This window comes from Citrus sinensis, chromosome 4 (assembly GCF_022201045.2).
Source record: "Citrus sinensis cultivar Valencia sweet orange chromosome 4, DVS_A1.0, whole genome shotgun sequence".
Taxonomy (NCBI): Eukaryota; Viridiplantae; Streptophyta; class Magnoliopsida; order Sapindales; family Rutaceae; genus Citrus; species Citrus sinensis.
The window spans coordinates 23,749,819-23,771,070 of NC_068559.1; the positions used below are offsets into that span (position 1 = coordinate 23,749,819).

At 35.9% G+C, this 21,252-nt stretch overlaps 4 protein-coding genes across 4 annotated transcripts; 2 read left to right on the forward strand and 2 right to left on the reverse strand.

The window, feature by feature from the left end:
* Positions 1-836: 836 nt before the first annotated feature.
* Positions 837-2,843, reverse strand: LOC102616909 (protein MIZU-KUSSEI 1). The gene is made up of 2 exons (XM_052439105.1): positions 2,542-2,843; positions 837-2,246 (listed from the first exon to the last, which is right to left on the reverse strand). Exon 2 carries the CDS (start codon positions 2,028-2,030, stop codon positions 1,218-1,220), a length of 813 nt encoding a protein of 270 aa, XP_052295065.1. The 5' UTR covers positions 2,031-2,246; positions 2,542-2,843; the 3' UTR covers positions 837-1,217.
* A 1,168-nt stretch (positions 2,844-4,011) lies between these two features.
* LOC102616316 (uncharacterized) lies at positions 4,012-4,874 on the forward strand. The gene has a single exon (XM_006484326.4). It carries the CDS (start codon positions 4,126-4,128, stop codon positions 4,858-4,860), a length of 735 nt encoding a protein of 244 aa, XP_006484389.1. The 5' UTR covers positions 4,012-4,125; the 3' UTR covers positions 4,861-4,874.
* Positions 4,875-4,898: 24 nt separating this feature from the next.
* On the reverse strand, positions 4,899-6,225 carry LOC102616605 (nudix hydrolase 1). Its single transcript, XM_006484327.4, has 2 exons — positions 6,016-6,225; positions 4,899-5,292 (listed from the first exon to the last, which is right to left on the reverse strand). The coding sequence occupies exons 1-2, from the start codon at positions 6,140-6,142 to the stop codon at positions 4,994-4,996; spliced, it is 426 nt and encodes a 141-aa protein (XP_006484390.1). The 5' UTR covers positions 6,143-6,225; the 3' UTR covers positions 4,899-4,993.
* A 4,427-nt stretch (positions 6,226-10,652) lies between these two features.
* LOC102616036 (phosphoenolpyruvate carboxylase 4) lies at positions 10,653-20,931 on the forward strand. The gene is made up of 20 exons (XM_006484325.4): positions 10,653-11,033; positions 11,715-11,878; positions 12,583-12,697; positions 12,936-13,013; positions 13,118-13,186; positions 13,360-13,438; positions 13,542-13,618; positions 13,715-13,810; positions 14,106-14,247; positions 14,908-15,039; positions 15,782-15,855; positions 15,963-16,232; positions 17,021-17,146; positions 17,229-17,330; positions 17,402-17,548; positions 18,166-18,264; positions 18,398-18,486; positions 19,173-19,299; positions 19,386-19,592; positions 19,864-20,931. The coding sequence occupies exons 1-20, from the start codon at positions 10,878-10,880 to the stop codon at positions 20,686-20,688; spliced, it is 3,174 nt and encodes a 1,057-aa protein (XP_006484388.1). The 5' UTR covers positions 10,653-10,877; the 3' UTR covers positions 20,689-20,931.
* Positions 20,932-21,252: the final 321 nt, after the last annotated feature.

Here is a 21,252-nt window from a genome sequence, read left to right on the forward strand (position 1 = left end):
ATGCCCATTTTGAAGATATGGAGACAAAAATAAATGGGAATTTTATTATTCAATTCGGGAGAAGATAAAATTTAAAAAACTAAAGTTAATTGATAAGGCAATAACTTGGACTCGTGCATCTACATGTAACAACTAACAACCAAAGCAAGAATCTTTGAAACTTAGATTCAGTCAAAATAGCATCTCCAATATCAGGAATCCCAACGGATTTTGTTTGCTCCTCCTAGCTGTAATCAATACGCATCAAAGAAAATGTTTAAAATTGATTTGAAAATATAATAAATGATTATATGTATGGGGTTGGAAGCATTTTTGAATCTCGTGATGCCTAATTGCTTATATGTTTATTTAGAAGATATTTGAAGGGGAGATTTTGATTTGGTTGGGTAAACAAAATCAGCTGGCGATGAAGACATTTGTCCGGGAAGATTTTGCTTTAGTAAATATTATTATTATTAGGTCGAATTAGCCGAGCACATAAATTATAAATAAGCCCAATTAAAAGTTCAAAGGGTAGTACTAACAGACCCAGAGGAATTCTCAACTTACTAAAAGCTATTTCTTGTGGTGGCAAAATTATCAATGGTGCCATATCTCCAAATGGACCAGTACTGTTCCTAATAAATACAGTAAATTGCTTCTGGATGTTCTTGAACGAAGACTTGCGGCAAATTCATGTGCATCTGCCCAATAGTTTGAATACTACAACTAAGAACTAAGAGGATTCCATGTAAAACGGTCACCATAAATCAAACCATTGGCTTAATCACTCCATTTAAGGCAAAATTAATGTGCCATCTAACAAGTTACCAGCCCTAACAAGCCCCATTACACAATTTAAGCAAGTGTGCCGATGGCTTATTATGTGCCATCTTGTTGAATACAATGAATAATGTGAACCCATAAAACCAATTTGACCAGAGAGTTTATATGAATAACAGCAAGCACAAGACAAGAAAAAGAACAGAGAGATCACAAAATTTTCGGAAAGAGAAACACATTTGCTCCTTGTTACCACTTCCCAAAAAAGAGAATTAATACCTATACATTCATATACCCATAGCCCACATTTATCTTATAATCTTACCATGCTTTTGCATTCCCATTCCACAAAACCAAAAACTGCAAAATACATGGAGATCAGATCTCAACAAACCCATTCTCCAACTTTTTTTTTTTTCCAAATTTAGTCTTGGTTATAACTTGAACCTTGAAAGCTAAACCCTAAGCAGATACACACTAAGTTCAGGACCTCCACTGCAATCAGGATTCATCATGTAAAAGGCCTCAGAATCTTTGGACCCAACAACCCTCTCAAACCTGGCTCTCATGTACATCAGCTCACCTTCGGACCCACCTGCTCCATTCCCTTCACCATTTTCATTATCCCCTGGCAACACGCCAGCTCCCATCGAAATCGGCTCCACAGCTTTCAGAATCTTCAACTCCTCTGGCCCGCATTCACGCCTCATTGCATATCCGCATTTCTTGCCATTGCAATAAGTCCTCCAAACAGGCTCTTCAAGCAGCTTCAGGCCTTTCTTTTCGGTCTTCTTTTCACATTCCAGGGCAATTCGGACAAGTCCCGAAGCCATTTCCCGAACCAGAACACTCGTGGGTGTTGCCAGTTCTATCAGGAACGCTGGACTCAACTTAGCATCTTCCTGAAACGCAAAATGGACATGCCCACGTCGGTATCCGAAAAGGGTACCGACCACTCGAGTGCCTAAACCTGAGTGATATGCCGATTTGCTCTTGCCAAAGACAGTGAGAGCCGATCGGAGCTTTGAAACAGCTGATGACTTTTTCTTCCGTGCTGGCATCATGGAAGTGGCTTGGGTTGGCCCTGGAATATTTCCCGGCTCCACTGCTTCTTTGTTATGTTCTTCGCAGAAATGCATGGAGGAGGAGTCGGTTAAGATTTCTTCCATATCATCATCATCTTCAACTTTCTTTTTCGGCCAGTTGAAGTATCTCCTGGAGAAAGAGAAAGATGAGTCATGGGGAGTCTTGGCCATGATTGTCCTCATGATCTTCAGAGAGAATTTGGCGAGAGAGAGAGAGAGAGACTACTTAATTAGGAGAGAGAGTAATATTAATTATGTGTAAAAGTTTCTAGTGTGTAGTTTGATATGTGGGGAAGTGAATTTATTCTTTGGTTGTGTGTGATCTTTTGTCAGCCTTGTGAGACTGAAAGGACTTTGGAAGAGAATCCTGACAAAAAGAAGGTGAGCAGCCCCACCTAACTGCAGCAGGAAACAAAGAAACAAAGAAACAAACAACTGATTAGAGACAAGAGAAGGGGTTTGAAATGGGAATGCAGTAAAAGGAATCTGAGTCTGAGGAGACAATGGCTTGTGTTTGTGCTGTGTTTACTAATTTCTTTATCAAAAAGTGTGGGGGCTGAAGTTGAAAATTGTATAGAAAAAGGAGAGAGGGAGAGAGAGGGAGAGAGAGGGAGAGAGAGGGAGGGGAGCTTGACTGAATAGTCTGACTTTGCATTGGAAACAGCTTATTAAGAGCGAGCAGGTAAAGGCGCACCAAACCGTACCCAACAGGGCTACCCCAAGGCTGCCCCTTTAGTCATTTCATGCTCCCACCACCACCAATTTCACATATACCCAGACATTAGCCACCCCGTCAGCCACCTTTGTGTTTTGTATCCTCTAATAATCGCAGTTCTTGTTTATCCCTTTGGGTAAACAGAAGAGAATTATTAGTTCATAATACTGCAGCTAACTATGTGCCCCGACCAAGCAGTCATTTCGCGGTGAATTCAGAAGGTTCTTGGTTAAATGACACTTTTTTTTATACAATGGGTTTCGATCGCAACCTAAGAAAACTGAATCATTAATAAAGCTAGCTGCAGTTTCACACCAAAAAGAGCATCAATGTCAAAAAGTGAACTATTCAGTAATCATGATGGCTACAATCATCGAGCCAATAAACTTCGTCAATGTGGCTGATAGCCATATAATTATTTGTGTAATTATTTAGTGTAAATGGAAGCGATCCCAAGACAGATGTACCATCTAGGATTTTGATTTACAGACAACATGTGTGCTCCACATGAGATGCGGACGTTTTTTAGCTCCGTGAGTCAAACCTTGCATGCTGAATTATGAGGTAGCAATTAGCATGATAAGTCCGTCGATCCCACATGAAATCACAAGTTATTATGATTTTTATTTTTTTGGCCCTTTGTTTTTTTTAATCTTAGACCGATCGACCAAAGCCGTAGATCACCAACCATGGTCCATAGCCAACGACTTAATGACAAGTGATCAGATATGTATTAACGACTAATTATAAAATCCTTATGCAGATAGATGATAGTTCCAAATTGTTGACAAAAATGACTATTATATTGTACAGTTAAAGTTTCTCCAAGTCAAAAATCTACAACAGCTCAGAGAAATATTAAACTAGTAGTGGCTTTTTAGTTTCCACAAATAATTTTCTAAGGTTTAACAAATTGATTGTCTTGCTAATAATGCACCAAATCATTGCCACATATAGAAATTCGTTCGGTTTACAAACAAGGTTCAGTTGATAAGCTTTGATGAACATCCTGTATCTGCAACTGACCTAATTACTGGAGAATAAAATTTAGGGTCTGATTAAAAATTGTCGAATCGAAGATGATTATGCCCGTCTTCGTCACTTCAACCAAAAAAGTTATGTAGACGATTTTTTGGATTCCATCACAGCCTCTAAAATTTTAAACCTGAAAATCATATCGATATGTAGATGTAACAATATTGAATAAAAAGTTCTCTCTTCATAACAATATTGAAATTCTCTCGTAAGCCATTTTCAAATCATATTCACAACAAATTTTGGAAGTAATTATATTAAATTTGAAACTCTTAACGGTCGGCAGGGGCCCAGGGCCCTGACATTAAACTGTATTAGAAGGTTAATTTGGTCCACTTACCATCCAGCTATTGGCCGCCATGTGGGTTTTATTGGGCTTCCATAGGCTGGCCAATATTCCAGATGTGGGCCTAAGGTTAGTGACGGCGAAAATGGAAGAAAGCAAACGCTGCGTTTTGACTGTCCCATTACGCGGAACAAAAAGAAAGGAAAAGCATCGATCAGCATACGGCGACACATACATCAAACATGGAATCAGACGACCCCAGCAGCAGAAGCAACTCGCCGCCGCCTCAGCGCCGCCGGATATGCGGCAACTGCGACCGTCCACAGGCAGTATGTCTCTGCCACGTCCTCCCCACCACACCGATCACCACCAACACAAGAATCCTAATCATCCACCACCCACACGAGGCCCACCACAAGCTCAACACGGCACGTCTCCTAACGAAATCCGTCCGCCACGTCACCACCCACCTCTCCCGCAAACTCCTCCACTCCCACCTCACCGACCAATCCCCGTTCGCCACGATCTACCTCTTCCCACCATCCCCAACAACACCCGCAGTCACGCTATCGGATCTCAAACAGACGCTGAACAACCACGACAATGTACTCCTAATAGCGTTCGATGCCACGTGGAAGCACGCGAAAGAGATGGTGAAGGCGAGCGAAGGGGTTCTGGAAAGTGTAGGAGCCATAAGGGCTTGTTTGGATGTGGACGAGAATTTGACAGGTGGGAGCATTTACGACGACGAGTTGGTGCTAAGAAAAGAGCCGTTTAAGGGTTGCGTTAGTACTTTGGAAGCAGTGGCTAGGGTTTTGGGGGCAATTGAAGATAAAGGAGATGATATTGAGAGGGTTTTAATTGGGGTTTTGAGAGAGATGGTTAGGTTACAAGCTGGGTTTTTGAAGCCTGTCAAACTAAGGCCTAAACTGTTGAAAAAGAGCAAACAGAACGAAATGAAAACATTGCTTGAATGAATGAGTTTTCGTTGTTTTCATTCCTCTCAGGTGTAAGATTTGAAAACTAGGTAATAATATAGAATACATGGCATAAAAATGTTGAATGAGCTTGACAATGTAGCAACAGAAGCAATCTCTAATATCAAATTATCTAGTCAATTGGAAAGGGATTGAACCCACTTTGTACCATTTTCTCTAGAGGCCAGAACAATGGTTGAGGAAGATTGTTCCACTCGTACCAATCCCAACCGTGACACTTGTCGGGTTCAAGATTCTGGGGCTCCTGGAGGGGATCGGCCAAGGCTGCGCGAAGAAATATGACGACATAGTGTGATGGTTTAGGATTCTCCAGGAAGACACTGTTTCTCACGGTTAAGAACTCTAATTTCTCAATATCCAACCCAGTTTCCTCTTTCAATTCTCTGGCTGCACATTCCTCAAAGCTCTCCCCTGAAGATGAAGAAGAAACAGAAATCTGAGTATGAAAGAAAAACTTTATGAATACAGAAATATCTATCGAATACATAAACATCAGTAAATTTACCGTACCTTAATTTGTTGTTGTTCAAGTACCGAACACACTCAAATATACAATGGATCTTCTAGTTTATTCCGTCTTGATAGCCTTATTTGATGGGAATTCTATCAAGAATCCTTTAGGAACTCGTGAATATTAATTATATCATTACTCAATCCTTTAGAAACATGCATGAATTTGTAATTAGTTCATCTCTTGATTAAATTTAGATGCACATATGTGAACTCTAATTAAATCTTAATACATATATTGTCAGCCAAATCTACATTAGTGAGTTCCAACAGAACAACAAAATTTCACTAGTGGTAAAATATATCACAAAATATTCTCTTTATCTGATATTTTACTGCAATTAGCTCACCGCAAACTTGGGCCACAAAGCTATTACAAATACAAATGTAGATACAATAAATTAGATCTAATGCAATTTTGTCCTTATTTTCTAATCCAAAATATTTTCTCTTCTCTCTTTGTAATTAGTGATAAAACCTGACGCAGCCCGAACCAGAAATTAACTGAAATGTTACGCATAAAAAATGAGATGAAACAAAATGGAGTTTGATTTATGTGATGAGTTAAAAAAAAAAAAAAAAAGATCTCGAACTTGATGGAAAAGTAATGAGTGAGAAACTGACCAAACTCGAGGTGGCCGCCGGGAAGAGCATAGGTAGAGTCACCGATGGAGGATCGGCGCTGCCCCAACAGCACCGATTTCCCACGCAGCACGAACACTACGACTCCAACTCTCGGCCTATTTTCCATGGCCTTTTTTTCGTACGACTTTTTGAAGTTTGAACAGTGAACACTGAACAGAGTGCCGCGGCCCTCAAAAAGGAAAAGGAAAATTGCAAATGGACTGATGAAAGTGGCTAAATTGCATTGAAAAGTCTAAAATACCCTTAAGATTAACGGATTGTTATCAATCCCAAATGCAAATGCGCAGAAGGCTTCTTATTGTTACATTATAATTTGAAAACCTTTATTATTTTTACTTATTTTTGGAGTTAAAATTATTATTTCTCAAACTTTAAAAATAATATTTTTTTTCTTAAACACAAGCACAAAATTTAATTCAACAATACTGATAAGTGAAGTGCGATCTAGTTTTAATATCATTTTTTAGAAACACCAAAATAATACATGATCGAGAAAGTTTTTACTTACTAACGAAGGTGAAGAATAAAATATACAAGTGACATTTACATAAGAACGTCTTCATAACAATGTGAAATAACTTGAGGTAATGCGAGATATACCGCCTCAGCTCTTTTCAATTGCTCTCTATCGCTAGATTCGGCTTTTTCAACCAATATAATGATGGATCTTCAACAAAGATGGAGCACATGCAACCTAAAATTTTGATTTTAAAAGTCATATTTAATATTTACTTTTAGCGAAATTAACTTTTAATTATTCGCAAATGGTTGTCCGGCGGGAAACATTTCCATAGGAAATGATTCGTACCCTTTGATTTATTAAAAAAAAATCATATTTTCTAACACACTATAAACATTTATTTCACGGTAAAATTTTTATTATATAAAAGTTACAGCAACTCAATAGAATCTACATCTATTTTTGTCCACTTAGTAATTTGGCCAATTTCTACTTACCCATTAATAGTTTAATACTCAGGTCAATCGATATAGATTGTGAGCAAACATCGTTATAATTTAATTGATTTAACATTTCGGTATGTAAACAAACTATAACTATAAACAATTAATTAACCCATTGTATTTTCACAATGAATATTATGGAGCAGAGCAATTGTGCCTCTAGAGATACTATTAGAAGATATAACTCCACCTAAGTTGATTGCATGTGCACATAACAAATTACAGCTCCACAAAAGATACATCGTTCATAACTTTATACAGTAAGATTTGGCTCTACTAATTCATGTTTTGCCAGACTTCTTAAAGCCACTCTCTATCACCAAAGACGGGCACAATAGAAGTTGATTTTCCTTCAAATTCATTTTTTGTCTTACCATTTACACACTATTTCATGAAATTTTAAAAATGTGAAGCCCGCACTTTGTGCAACATAAAATGCCTCTAGGCTCTAGAGGAGGCCCAAAAGACCACCAAATTAGAGGCAAATTGCATCGCATCCCGTTATATGTGGAGAAACACGCCCTTCTTGACTTGTTCAAAGATGCCACGATCTGTTGATCTTTCACATAAATGAAAAGTTAATAACAAATTTCATGTGGATACATTTTGGGTGGATCTGATAAGAACTAGAGTATTTCTAAGCGACGTATAATTTTGGCTCTATTCTTATGATGTTCTTTTCTAATTCGTTTGTTTGTAGGCTGCAGGCTAAAAAGGAGTGAAAGGGCGGCGGTATGTGCCTTTTTGGTCGTGATTGATTAAGACTCTCGGGCCTCCTGCTTGATTGTGCTTGCCTAATTGCCTTGTCCACATACTACGGCCAATGGGACCATTACACCTTTGCATAATAAAATAATTGGCTAGCCCAAGATGGGGCATCATCATATTCTTGCACGAAGTCATGAGTTTAATTAATTTCATCTTATACACTCAATACTATATGGTATAAATTGTATGATATGATGCAACAACAGTAACAACATCATGACTTTGATTCAGTGGTTGTGAATTAAGACGCATCGGCATTATTATGGCAAAACTCAAACTTAAAACACTCTCCACCACAGTTTTCATTAGCGGATTAACTATCACTCAATTAATGAATAATTTACCCTTTGAAAATAGCACTACTCTTAAAACATAAATATTAGTGTGCCACTTGTTCATGAACCAAAGGAGGAGCAAAATCAATATGTATAATTGACCAAGTTAAGCGAACCACGCTGCCTTCATAATCGGACTACCAAAACAAAACAAAGTCATTAACGAACTGTGTGCTGACCACATAAAATTAAAAGGTAGCCCAAATCACGCCCGGCCTCTCCCTCTCTTTTGTGTCACCACCAAGTCACGGACATGACCTTGAGGCCTCCCCCTTTTTTAACCAACCGTCACAAGTAATGTTTACTTTTTGTTAAAATCACTGAAAAAAACTTCAACTAATTTGTTCATTAAAAGTTGAAAGTTAATCTATGTTAACCATCAGTTAATTGTAATTATTAATTAGGTACGATTGCTACATAAAAGAATAATTTATCTTCCTAAATGGTTAATTAATGATACATTAGTATCTCTTTTAAAAACCTCGTAAGAAAGTTGATGAAGACTTTTTTGCTTAGTTAGTAAGATAAGAAATAAGCTATGCTTCAGATACATTTATATATAATAAAACTCTAGCTTATTGATAAGATAAGAAAAAGAACCTTTGTGAAACTCACTATACGATAAAATTTTATCTTGGAACTTTAAATTTGATAAATTTCTCTTTTCATCCTTGAGGTTTAATATAATATCTATTTTATTCTCATTTTTTAAACAATAGTTCATTTTATTGTTATTTTTTAAATAATAACTCAAAATACTATTGTGTAAATTTATAGTTAGTTTATTCTATAATTCACTGAGGGCAAAATATAATTTTCAGCTAAATAAATACAAACTATTTTAAAATAAAAATCTCAAGAACAATTAAATAACATATGTCTTTTTGCATAAAAGATAAAAAAACACACACCAATGTAATATATTTTATTTGGTAGTATTCTTAAACATGTGTTTTTATATTCTTAGTATATATATATTTTTAAGTAAACGAAGGAGTTTGTTTTTACTTTTGGTAGAATAACAATACTAATTGATTATTTATTTATTTATCTTGACGATATTAAAGTTAAGAACAAGTTAAAAAAAAAAAAAACTCATCTGAGTGCCTGTAAAATGTATAGTTTTTTTTTTAATTTTGTCCTAAATATATATTCTACATATTATGTAGTATTATTGTTGTTTATTTATTAAGTTATCTATAAATTTTAAATTTATGCGTAATAATTGATGATTTTTAATTGTTTGAGAGTTTTACTTTAAAATAGTTTGAATATCATTATTTGAAATTTTTATTTTACCCTCAGACCTCAATAAATTATGTAATATACTAAATATAAATTAACGAAAAGTAGGGATGGCAATGGGGAGGGGAGGGGACCAATCTCCCCGTACGCATCCCCGATATTTTGCATATGTCCCCATCCCCGTCAGAATTGCTTGAAAGAATCATCATCCTCTCCCTGAATAATAACAGGGGATCCCCGAATAACTAATACATATTTTTTTATTTTGAGTTAATTATATTAAAATAAAAAATTCAAACAAAAGTAAAGTTCGAAAGATATTTTACATTAACATTGATCCATTATAAAAGTCACATGCAAAATACAAATTATCAAAATAATTATCTTTGTCAATCTTCATAATCCTAGAATAAAAAGTAAAAGAATTTACTTTTATATCGACAATAAAATAAATGAAATAAATGTAGATACTTAATTAATATTTTTAATAAAACAAAACTAAAATTAAAACAAAATTTTTGGGCTAATAGAATCTACCCGACCTTTTTAATGTCCTAAATAAAAATTTAAGACTTTAATTAGTTAATTAAGCCTAAAAGTTTAATAATATAAATATTTTGATATTTGTTACTTTTACCAATATTTATAATTTTATTATTTATTTACTAGTAATTTTAAAAAATAAAATTAAAAATTAAAAATTAAAATGGGAAATGGGGAGGGGATGAGATTCTACCTCATCCCCGCCCCTTCTCCAAATAAGAAACTGGGTAAAAAAATTTTTTCATCCATTCCCCGAATAAAAAATTGGGTATAGAATTATCTCCGTACCCTATCCGATTGGAAAAAATTTTCGAGAGTATCCCTCTCCGTAGGAATTTTTGTAATCCCTCACGAAAAGATACTTTAAGCTATTGTTTAAAAAAAAAGAAGAAATCTATGGTTTAAATAATAATAATAATAAAATAAGCTATGCTAGGTGAAAAGAAAATTTTCCTAATTTGATATATGCAAAGAATCTCGCGGAATGATCCTTTGTAACTCCACAGAATCCGATAGCACCTTGTTCTTATCTTGGGCAAAAGAAAATTATTAATATTTTCTAAAGTAACATTTTTTTTATTTAACTTTTCAGCTGCAGAGCTGCCAGTCATGAGTGTCAACGACGAGGAGGTAAAGAAACGAACAAAAATGCTTCGCAACAAACCCTCAGTGATGGCCACGCGGGCAATCTTGATTCGATGTTCGTTATACAAAATTTAGAAAATTATTAAAATATGTAGTTGGACCCCGCATTATTAACAGAAAAACTATTTCGCAATCGTACGAACACAGAGAGAGGAGAGAGTCTCCCTCCTTCTCTGCCACTACTACAACCACGTCACGATACAATACAACACAACACAATACACACCACTGTCTATTCTTATTCTCAAATCAGAAATCATAAAACACATTTTCTCTGGCTCGTTTTTTGTATTTTGGTCTTCATAATCTCTCACACTCGGCGGCGGCGTCGTTTTAGGAACAATGACGGACACAACGGACGACATAGCGGAGGAGATATCGTTCCAGAGCTTTGATGATGACTGTAAGCTGCTCGGAAATCTCTTAAACGATGTGTTGCAAAGAGAAGTTGGAAGCGAGTCCATGGAAAGAGTCGAGCGCACTCGTGTCCTCGCTCAGGTCTCTCTCCTTTTCTTAACATTTTTTCCTTCTTCCTCTCTATTTTTTTTTTTTTTTTTTTGTGTTGGAGGAATGATGGATGACTCGATATTTATGATGCAGTGAACGGTCTTAGATTTTAAAATATTTTTGAGTTAATAGTTACTTATATTTTCATTTTTCCGATTATAGGTGTCGTCTGTTAGTTTTTTCATTTTAATTTTTTCTCTGTTATTGCTTTTGTGATTTTGCTCGTTTGTTGAAGAACCCGATCGGGATATTCTTAGAAAAATGAAAATGAAACGTAAAAGAGTTTTTTATATATTCTTATTTTTTGTTTTAAATAAAAAGTGAGGGTGTCCACTTTGCTTATCTGTTAATTTTGTCATCAGATGAATTGATTCGATGATTTCATATTATATTTATTATATTTTCTCTTTTTTCTTCCATCGTTATTATGTAATTTTCTCGTTCTGTCCGTTTGATTGCCGAGATAATATGAAGGATGAAATAGTTATTGTATCTCATCATTATTAGTTTTCCTTGCCAAACTAAATATGTACAACCTTTTTTTTGTTTTTCATTATTTTTTTATTCTTGGAAAAGTCTGTTGTCTGTAACATAATATCATTTCCATTTTGACATTCTCTTTGTAAGCAAAGAGATTACCAATTGAGAATGAAACTATTTTTGGTATTATAGAGTGCTTGTACCATGCGGTTGTCGGGGATTGAGGACACTGCAGAGCTGCTCGAGAAGCAGCTTGCATCGGAAATATCCAAAATGACACTAGAGGAAGCATTAATACTAGCTCGTGCTTTCAGTCATTACCTCAATTTAATGGGAATTGCCGAGACCCATCACAGGTAATTATACTTAGGAATCCATTTGATCAAATTGTTTCAATTTCTATTATCTCATCATGTTATTGCTAACAAGTAATGTGGTTTTCTTTAAATGTTTTTATAGTTCTTTTGGTCTAATGTTTAATTGTGAAAGACTTAGCTCCATTTTGTTTTTTGTAAGCTAAGGAGGAAAGTGCGCAGAGCATTAAGGCCCTGTTTGGTATTGAGTTTGCGCAGCTGTAGCTTTAAGCTACAGTAATTAAAATGTTTGGTGAGCACTAGCTGTCATGGCTTGGAAGTTGAGTTAATGTGATCCTACAATTATTTGATGAAAAACTTAGAATATCTTTTTTTTTTTTCAAAATTATTATCTAAAAGTATATCTACTACATACCATCAACTTATATTTCATATTACAATTTTTTATTTCCATAGCAGTTGTGGTTTAAAAGTTATAGCATCTCAGTGCCAAATAGGGCCTAAGTCATTAGCTCCTTACTTTCTTTCCTTAGTAAACCTTTTCACTTTCGATTTACGCTTTGGCAATTCTTTCTACCACATGGTTTAGGAATCCAACTGCAGTAACTTCTGCCTTAGCTTAAAATTTATGTCAAAACTGAAATACCTTCTGGTAACGAGCAAGTGCTCTGGAAATTCACATAATTTCCTTTATTACGTTTTATACCCACTATATTGATCTTCTGGATATATAAAACTTTTTGCAGGGTTCGTAAGTCACGAAATGTCGCTCATTTGTCAAAATCTTGTGACGACATTTTCAGTAAGCTAGTGCAGGGTGGAATTTCTCCAGATGAGCTTTATGACACTGTCTGCAAGCAGGTATTTTTATTATTTTTTCTCCTTTTTCAAATTCTATTTTTCTCTCTTAAGTCAAAGTATATTTACGAGGCTTACTTATCTTGTTCGCTAATATCAAATAAACATGTTCTTTTGGTTAGCTTTATATTTCTTCTTAGTTGCCAAATGGAGCACAATGTAGTTGAAATTTTTAATTGTTGGCACATTATCTATTCATTCAATTTTCTATAATGTGTTCTTTAAATTCTTGTTGGTGTAGGAGGTTGAAATTGTTCTTACAGCACATCCCACCCAAATTAATAGACGTACCTTACAATACAAACACCTCAGACTTTCTGTAAGCGTGTTTATATTTTTCATGATGAAGTTTTAAATAATTAAAATTTGTGATAACGCAATACCTCTCTAAATCTGAACCTGCCAACCTGGCCTTTCTTGCAGCATCTTTTAGATTACAACGATCGACCTGATCTTGGTCATGAAGATCGAGAAATGCAAATAGAAGATATGGTACTGTTTTTTTCCACTGAAGCAAATTCCTGCCTTGCCTTTCTTACACATGGACAAGTTTTTCATTCAGATTTATTGTGGGAACGGGGGATCTCTATATGGTCAAGTTGAAATATGCTGTTTTATCTGTCTGTGATTCGTGATTCATGATTCATTCTGGCTGGTATTTGTAGATGAGAGAGATAACTTCAGTATGGCAGACAGATGAGCTTAGACGCCACAAACCTACACCAGTAGATGAAGCTAGGGCTGGTAATCTATTTGTCTTCTGGATGTGTCACAAAATGCTGGTTCTTGTCCTCTGTAGATTTGTGTTTATATACATTCTGTGATTATTTTGTTTTTTATATATCAGGCTTGAACATTGTGGAGCAATCCCTTTGGAAAGCTGTACCTCATTATCTACGTCGTGTCAGCAATGCTCTAAAAAAGGTTTATCCTTCGTTTGGGTTTGAAGTTGTCAGTTTTTCTTTCTGCATATATGGTCTTCAATACCCTTCATATTCTCATATTATTTTGCTCTTTCAGCATACAGGAAAGCCTCTTCCATTAACTTGTGCACCAATAAGGTTCGGGTCTTGGATGGGAGGTGATAGAGATGGAAATCCAAATGTGACAGCTAAGGTGAGGCATTTCAAAATGTTTGCTCTTTACCTGGGTTGAGTTAAAATCTCCACTATTGACAAAATAATCTGAAATGACAAATATTCTAAAACTCTTGTGGTAGAATAATTCATGACTTTGCTATCATCTAGATGATACAAGCATTTGTTACATTTGTGAGTAATCCAGGTTGAAAAAGCGCTAAGGCAATAGCTTGAGGCACCCCAATAGTTATATTGAAATGAACTTATTGTTGCAGTGTGCTGTTCCTATCGGGTTCAGGATGTCATTAACTGGTTAATTTTTACTGTTTCAGGTCACAAGAGATGTCTCGCTTTTATCTAGGTGGATGGCCATTGATCTCTACATTCGGGAAGTTGATAGCCTTAGATTTGAGCTATCCATGAACCGATGCAGTGACAGAATGTCAAGACTGGCACACGACATTCTTGAAAGAGGTTTTATCTAGCATACTAAGTTAATATGATGCCTTGACTGAGTACACAATGAAAAGTGTCATTGTTATTTGATTTCATGCTCATCTTTATGGTAAATGATGGCTGACAAATATTTATCTTTCATGACTAGTTATTACGGTGTAATATGACCTTATCTGTCAGCTTTAAGCATTAAGGTTTAGTTGTTCCTCTAGTATTAAGAGTCTATTTGACTGAGAGGTCTTGTGTTCATAATCCCTTGTTATATGCTGCAAAATAAGAGTGAAGACAGGAGTCTGCCTTTGAATCTGTGCAGAAATTTGTTGGATTATACACATTCTTGCATTTGTGGGCTGTGTTAAAAGTTTAAATATTACTGTGGGATATTGAGGTTAATTGCTACTCAACATTAGTGCACTTGAAAAATTATTTGAATTATTAGTTTATTAAAGTAAAGAAACATGTACTTAAAGCGTCAGAAGTCATAACTGTCAATTACACAGAATTATGAGAAAACTTTTTGCACCCATAAAACATTTCAAGTTTTTTTTTTTCATAAGTCATTATGATAGAAGCTGGGAATAACACGAATCAAATATTGCATCACCTAGTGATTCTATCCCCAATTTTGTGAACTCCTGGTACCAAACTTATATTATTGGTGGCCATATGTTTCCTTAGAAACTTCGTCAGGGGATAGGCATGAGAGTTGGAACCAAGCGTTGAGCAGAAATCAGTTGAAGCATCATGGCCAACAGGCTCCATCCCTTCCTACTCAACTTCCTGCAAGAGCTGATCTCCCCTCATGCACTGGTAAGGAAAAGCTGCTTTTGGAAATTCTCTTCCCCAAAAGATCGTGGTTTAATTTTGGGTAATAGAGAATCTTAATTATTTATTTTTTACAATATAGCTAGTTGGGAAATTTCTTTTCCAAAACCACTACTGAATCAACTTTTTTGTTCATATACTTGCTGTAGGAAATCAAATTTCATAACCTTTATTATATTTCTTTTTCAAATTTTCAGTCGACTATACGCATTGTTAAATTCATTTTATGTTTCTTATGATCCTTGTAACTAATTGATTGAGGAATTCAATGTGGAAGGTTACATTATTAGGTTGATGGTTTCTCAATCTTTTTTTTTTTAAATTACTATTAAATCAATATATATTTATTCTTGTCAAATGCGTTTTCAATTTTCTATAATCTATGGATAGTTTGACTAAGAAATTCAATGTGAAATTTTACATTATTATGTTCAGGTTTCTAATAGCCTTGTCAAATCATATGGTTAACCAATGCATTACTCCAACAAAATTTATAATGGGATATGAAACTAATTTGAGATTTTAGGACATTAGTTTATTATTTTTCTCCCAATGTATGTAACGTTTTTGCACAGTCTACATTTTCTTCATACACACTATCTGCAATTATGGCACTTTTTCTTTTTATCATTTGGTTTGTGAAAATAGTTCAACTATGAACGATGTTTTAGTTCAGTTTTTTCTTTGATCTGCATGATCAACCATTCCTTAACTTTCCCTTTTGCAGAATGCAATGACGGAGGATCACACTATCCCAAGCTAGAGTTGCCTGTGACTGATTACATTCCATTAAGTGGCCAGGTAAAGCATCTCGCAGGATACTGAGGTTCATTAGAAACTTTTGATTACTTAAAATTTGCATTTGTTCTTCCTTTTTTCAATTCTTTTGAATTACATTGGTTGGTCAGGACTCTACTGGTCCAGAATCACCATGCCAAAATGCTTGTAACAATACAAGCAAACCAGCTGCCAATGGAGACGGTGCTAGTTCTAACAGTTATCAGGCAGGGATATCATGTAATTCTTCTTTCGCCTCTATGCCACTGCTTGCTCAGAGGAAAATATTTGCAGAATCTCAGATAGGAAGGTCCAGCTTCCAGAAGCTTTTGGAGCCAAGTCTGCCTCAACGTTCTGGAATTGCTCCTTACAGAATTGTTCTCGGCAATGTGAAGGAAAAGGTATTGTTCCTTTTCTGAGCCAGTTCATACTTGTGTAATTATAAAAACTTAATAAAAATGTCAAGCTTGCATGAGAAGTGAATGGTGATATGATGATTTATGGCGAAGAAGAGGGATATCTGCCTCTATCTAGTGTAGCAGAGATGGTAATTTTTCTCAAATATTGATTTCCTTTATAAGGGATGCAATCAGCGTTACTGGAAACTTACAATTTTTATTTTTTATTTTTTTAACAATGGAATTTACAGACCTGGAAATCTGGTTGTTGGCTAAGTAAGAGATTCTATATTGCTTTTTAATAACCTATGTGGTTACACATCTTGAATTTTAGTCATATGATGGTGGTCCTTGTTGGATTATTCTGAAGCAAGTATGTTTAGATTACTCCAGGGCAACAAATGTCTTGAAGTTCTTCCTAAAATCCAAGATTATTCAACAGGTGTTTGAAAGACAAGCATTTATTTATCATGTGTAACATAAAATGATAATATCGTATTTGAGTGGATTAAGGCTGTTGATATTTTCTAAATTCAGCGGTAGAATAAAAATTTAATTTTTCACACTGCTATTATGTAGATCTAGGAAATTGCATTTTTGCTTAGACAAAGAATTGGAGGGAAAGTATCAGTTATGTCTTTATTCTTGTGCATCCATAATTGTGTGGCAGCTACTTGATCCACTACTTGCTCTCATTATTAACTCATGCTAAGGCCTCTTTTCTGACTTTTAATTGGCATTCTTTATACACAACAAGAAAGTAATTGAGTGCATGATGTTCCATTATTCAGCTTATGAAGACAAGACGACGGCTGGAACTTCTTCTCGAGGATCTTCCTTGTGATTTTGATCCTTGGGATTACTATGAAACATTGGATCAACTGCTGGAGCCGTTGCTTCTATGCTATGAGTCACTGGTAATATATTCTCTCTTTTACAAATCAGCTGTTAACAGCACATCCAACGGAGCTCTTATTATATTGTGATGTGAAATGGCAGCAATCATGTGGATCTGGGGTTCTGGCTGATGGTCGGCTCGGTGATCTTATTAGGAGAGTTGTCACCTTTGGAATGGTGTTGATGAAGCTTGACTTGCGTCAGGTGCTTTCTTAAGAATGTTTCCATCGACTTTCTGAAGGAAACCATTTTAACTGAGATTTTCAATGTATCAGGAATCTGGTAGACATGCTGAAGCGCTAGATGCAATTACGAGATATTTGGATATGGGTACATACAGTGAGTGGGACGAAGACAAAAAACTGGAATTTCTAACGAGGGAGTTGAAAGGAAAGCGGCCTTTAGTTCCGCCTACTATTGAGGTAAGGTGTTTAGAAAATATTGCTGTTACTAACAAGTCTACAAATCAAAACTTATACATTTTTCATGGGACAATATATTTTCTCAGTCGATTACTTAGTAATATTAAAGAGAATAGTTCAAATGTTGGGTTCCAATTGTTTGTCTTGTTATTGTATCTGTGGGGATTTATAACGTTGGAAGTTAATGATCTACAATTAATGAGGTCTAGTTTTAGTGAGAGATCATGGAGAAAAACATTGTGCTTTAATTCAGTATAAACCTAGATAATGCATGAGTTGTTATGCACCTGAGGAAAAAGAAAGATTGCATTATGGTAAAACTAGTTTTGCCCCATGAAGGTTGCGCTGTGATGTGTTTTTTTTGACTTTATGGTTCATGACCTGGAGTTTTTATCATGGTTGCACTATGTAAAGCATCTATGGAAGAAATTCTTGAGTAAATTGATTATCAAATAAGTAATCTATACTTTTTAAGTTGAGTTGGAATCTATATTTCCTTCCAGGATATTTAAACGAGATGGCATCAGAAGGGCCTGCACGTTTTCTACCTTCCCTCATTTTCTTTTCCTAATTTGGTTTAATGAATGCATGTCTCTAACTTCATTGGATCTTTTCAGGTTCCTTCTGATGTTAAAGAAGTCTTGGATACCTTCCGTGTTGCTGCTGAGCTAGGGAGTGATTCACTTGGGGCATACGTCATTTCTATGGCTTCTAATGTATACTCTGCTACCACTACTGGGGTTTCTTTAAGTCATTTCAGTTAGTGAAATTTGGAAAAGAGCCTTTTTTCGTATTATGTAATATATATAGCATAGATGGTAAATTTAACTTGTGTTTGTTAATTGGCAGGCAAGTGATGTCCTTGCCGTAGAGCTTTTGCAGAAAGACGCCCGACTTGCTGTTAGTGGTGAGTTAGGGAGACCATGTCCTGGTGGAACGTAAGTTTACATTTCTGTTATACCTTAAACTTCTTGTACAAAATTTTTATTTTAATATTTGTTCATCATATGTTTATTGGAGCATGGGAATTGCATCTATGTTTTTTGTGGCATCGAAAATACTGTCATGTATGGGAATATCAATTTAGGATTTTTCAGAAATGTATTAACCTATTATATACACTGTTAGTAACATTATTTTGAATCATCAAATAATCTTACAGAAACCCTACTTTTCAATTCCCTGGGTTCAAATCCAGGACTCAATACCACTCCAGACTCATTGTAGGAGGGAATGGTGCCACTAGTTTTAGATGTCTTTGGCACCAACTTTTATGTTACACAAGTGCGTGCAATGAACACACATTCACACTCACTTACATGAAAATATAAACTCATGTACCAAAATAATGTTGACATGAGGAATCATGATTTCTCTGCTTTTATACAGTTCATTTTCCTCACTAGGTGATTTAAAAATAAACATTAGGAAGGGCAGAATAACTTAACATACTATGGGTAACAGAGATCCTCATGAGGAAGAGGAAAGCACTGAGCTCTCTACTTTGCATGTTTGCAATAGCATGTTGAGTGATGAATTTGATTATTTTAGCATGTCCTTGTGGAAATCTTCACATAATAATTACATGTGTATTCTCAACTGATTTATTTCTATCTTCGAATAGGCTACGTGTGGTTCCTCTGTTTGAGACTGTGACGGACTTGAGAGGAGCTGGTTTGGTGATCAGGAAATTGTTATCAATTGACTGGTATAGAAAGCACATTATAAAAAACCATAACGGGCATCAAGAGGTATGTGTCCTGTGCAGAGAGTTTCTGGATTCAGTTATATGCAGATTCCATGGATATTGTGGATGTTACAGAGTTATCCTGGACAGGTGATGGTTGGATATTCTGATTCTGGTAAAGATGCTGGACGCTTCACTGCTGCATGGGAACTATACAAAGCCCAAGAGGATGTTGTGGCTGCCTGCAATGAGTTTGGTATTAAAGTGACTCTTTTCCATGGGCGAGGAGGGAGTATTGGCCGTGGTGGTGGCCCTACATATCTTGCCATTCAGTCTCAACCGCCTGGCTCTGTAATGGTGAGTTTTATGATAAAGCCTGTATATAAACTCAAAGTTAATTGTGGTCTCTTGATTTAAAATGGCTGGTACATATTGTTTTTAATATAGTGCGACTTGGAGTGCTAAAATTTTTGTGATCTGCTAATTTTAGTTTCTTCTAACCATGTGTGCTATCATTAACTTTCTTCAATAAGTATTAGAAGCTGTAATTTAGTTTCTTGAAATTTAATTTTTTGTTAGAAAGATAGTCCTATAATACGTGACTTTGATGGCCACATTGAATTGGCAGGGAACACTTCGATCGACTGAGCAAGGGGAGATGGTGCAGGCCAAGTTTGGGTTGCCACAGACAGCTGTTAGACAGCTAGAGATATACACAACTGCTGTGCTGCTTGCAACCATGCGACCTCCTCAACCTCCTCGAGAAGAAAAATGGCGTAATCTCATGGAGGAGATCTCAAAAATTAGTTGCCAGAATTACCGGAGCACAGTCTATGAAAACCCAGAATTCCTTGCCTACTTCAACGAGGCTACACCCCAGGCTGAACTAGGGTACCTTAATATAGGAAGCCGCCCCACAAGAAGAAAGAGCTCAACAGGAATTGGCCATCTTCGAGCCATTCCATGGGTATTTGCATGGACCCAGACCAGGTTTGTCCTTCCAGCTTGGCTTGGAATCGGAGCAGGGCTGAAGGGTGTTTGTGACAAGGGAAATACTGAAGACTTGAAAGAAATGTATAAAGAATGGCCCTTTTTCCAGTCTACCATAGATCTTATAGAGATGGTTTTAGGGAAGGCAGACACTCATATAGCCAAGCGCTATGATGAAGTCCTTGTTTCAGAGAGTAGGCAAGAGCTTGGTGCTGAGCTAAGGAGGGAGCTCTTAACAACTGAGAAGTACGTACTTGTGGTTAGTGGGCATGAGAAGCTATCTGAGAATAACCGCAGTTTGAGGAGGCTGATTGAGAGCAGACTCCCATATCTCAATCCTATGAATATGTTGCAGGTGGAGATACTGAAGAGATTGAGACAGGATGATGATAACCATAAACTCAGAGATGCATTGCTCATCACTGTAAATGGAATAGCTGCTGGTATGAGGAACACAGGTTAAGTCAATTCGCTAGCTGGTTTAACACAGGTTAAGTTTAAGTGGCTTGTATGCATATCGGGAAGACAGGTTTAGTAAAATCTCGCTTGTCATCTGCTAATGTATGCCGGAAACTACTCCTATTTCTATTTTTGTAATTTTCTTTTTAGAACTGCGGCTTGATGGTTGAGGTCACAACTAAATGTACTTGACATAGGCTGTGTGGAAAAATTTGTGGAAAATTTTCAGTTAGTAGTATTTTTGTGAGCTCCCTTAGTCTATTTATTTCTTTGTGGAAGCAATTGCCTTTTCATTTATCATCGACATTTGGTCAAAGCGATTCAAATTGAGCATAACATGTCTTGTATTTAAAACTGTGGTACAGTCGTCTTGTGATCACTTCGGATTCAGTTAAGAGAAAGGGACATATTATGTTTTAATACACTTCAAAGTAGAAAAAGTACTACTTTCTGCGCCTGCAGGATATCATTAAAAATATGAAGCATATTTACGTCTGTTTAATGGAAGCTGTAAAAATTAAAGCATACAGAGATCTATCGAGCTCTGTTTCTTCTCTGCTTTACACGA

What these genes read in the sequence shown, in the direction of transcription:
- LOC102616605 (XM_006484327.4), bottom strand. Translation starts at nt 6,142, where the DNA reads ATGGAAAATAGGCCGAGAGTTGGAGTCGTAGTGTTCGTGCTGCGTGGG. An exon ending in CGGCGGCCACCTCGAGTTTG is followed by an intron (nt 5,293 to 6,015) that starts GTCAGTTTCTCA and finishes CTTCATCTTCAG; the next exon opens with GGGAGAGCTTTGAGGAATGT.
- LOC102616909 (XM_052439105.1), bottom strand. Translation starts at nt 2,030, where the DNA reads ATGAGGACAATCATGGCCAAGACTCCCCATGACTCATCTTTCTCTTTC.
- LOC102616316 (XM_006484326.4), top strand. Translation starts at nt 4,126, where the DNA reads ATGGAATCAGACGACCCCAGCAGCAGAAGCAACTCGCCGCCGCCTCAG.
- LOC102616036 (XM_006484325.4), top strand. Translation starts at nt 10,878, where the DNA reads ATGACGGACACAACGGACGACATAGCGGAGGAGATATCGTTCCAGAGC. An exon ending in ACAAACACCTCAGACTTTCT is followed by an intron (nt 13,014 to 13,117) that starts GTAAGCGTGTTT and finishes CCTTTCTTGCAG; the next exon opens with CATCTTTTAGATTACAACGA. An exon ending in ACACGACATTCTTGAAAGAG is followed by an intron (nt 14,248 to 14,907) that starts GTTTTATCTAGC and finishes ATGTTTCCTTAG; the next exon opens with AAACTTCGTCAGGGGATAGG.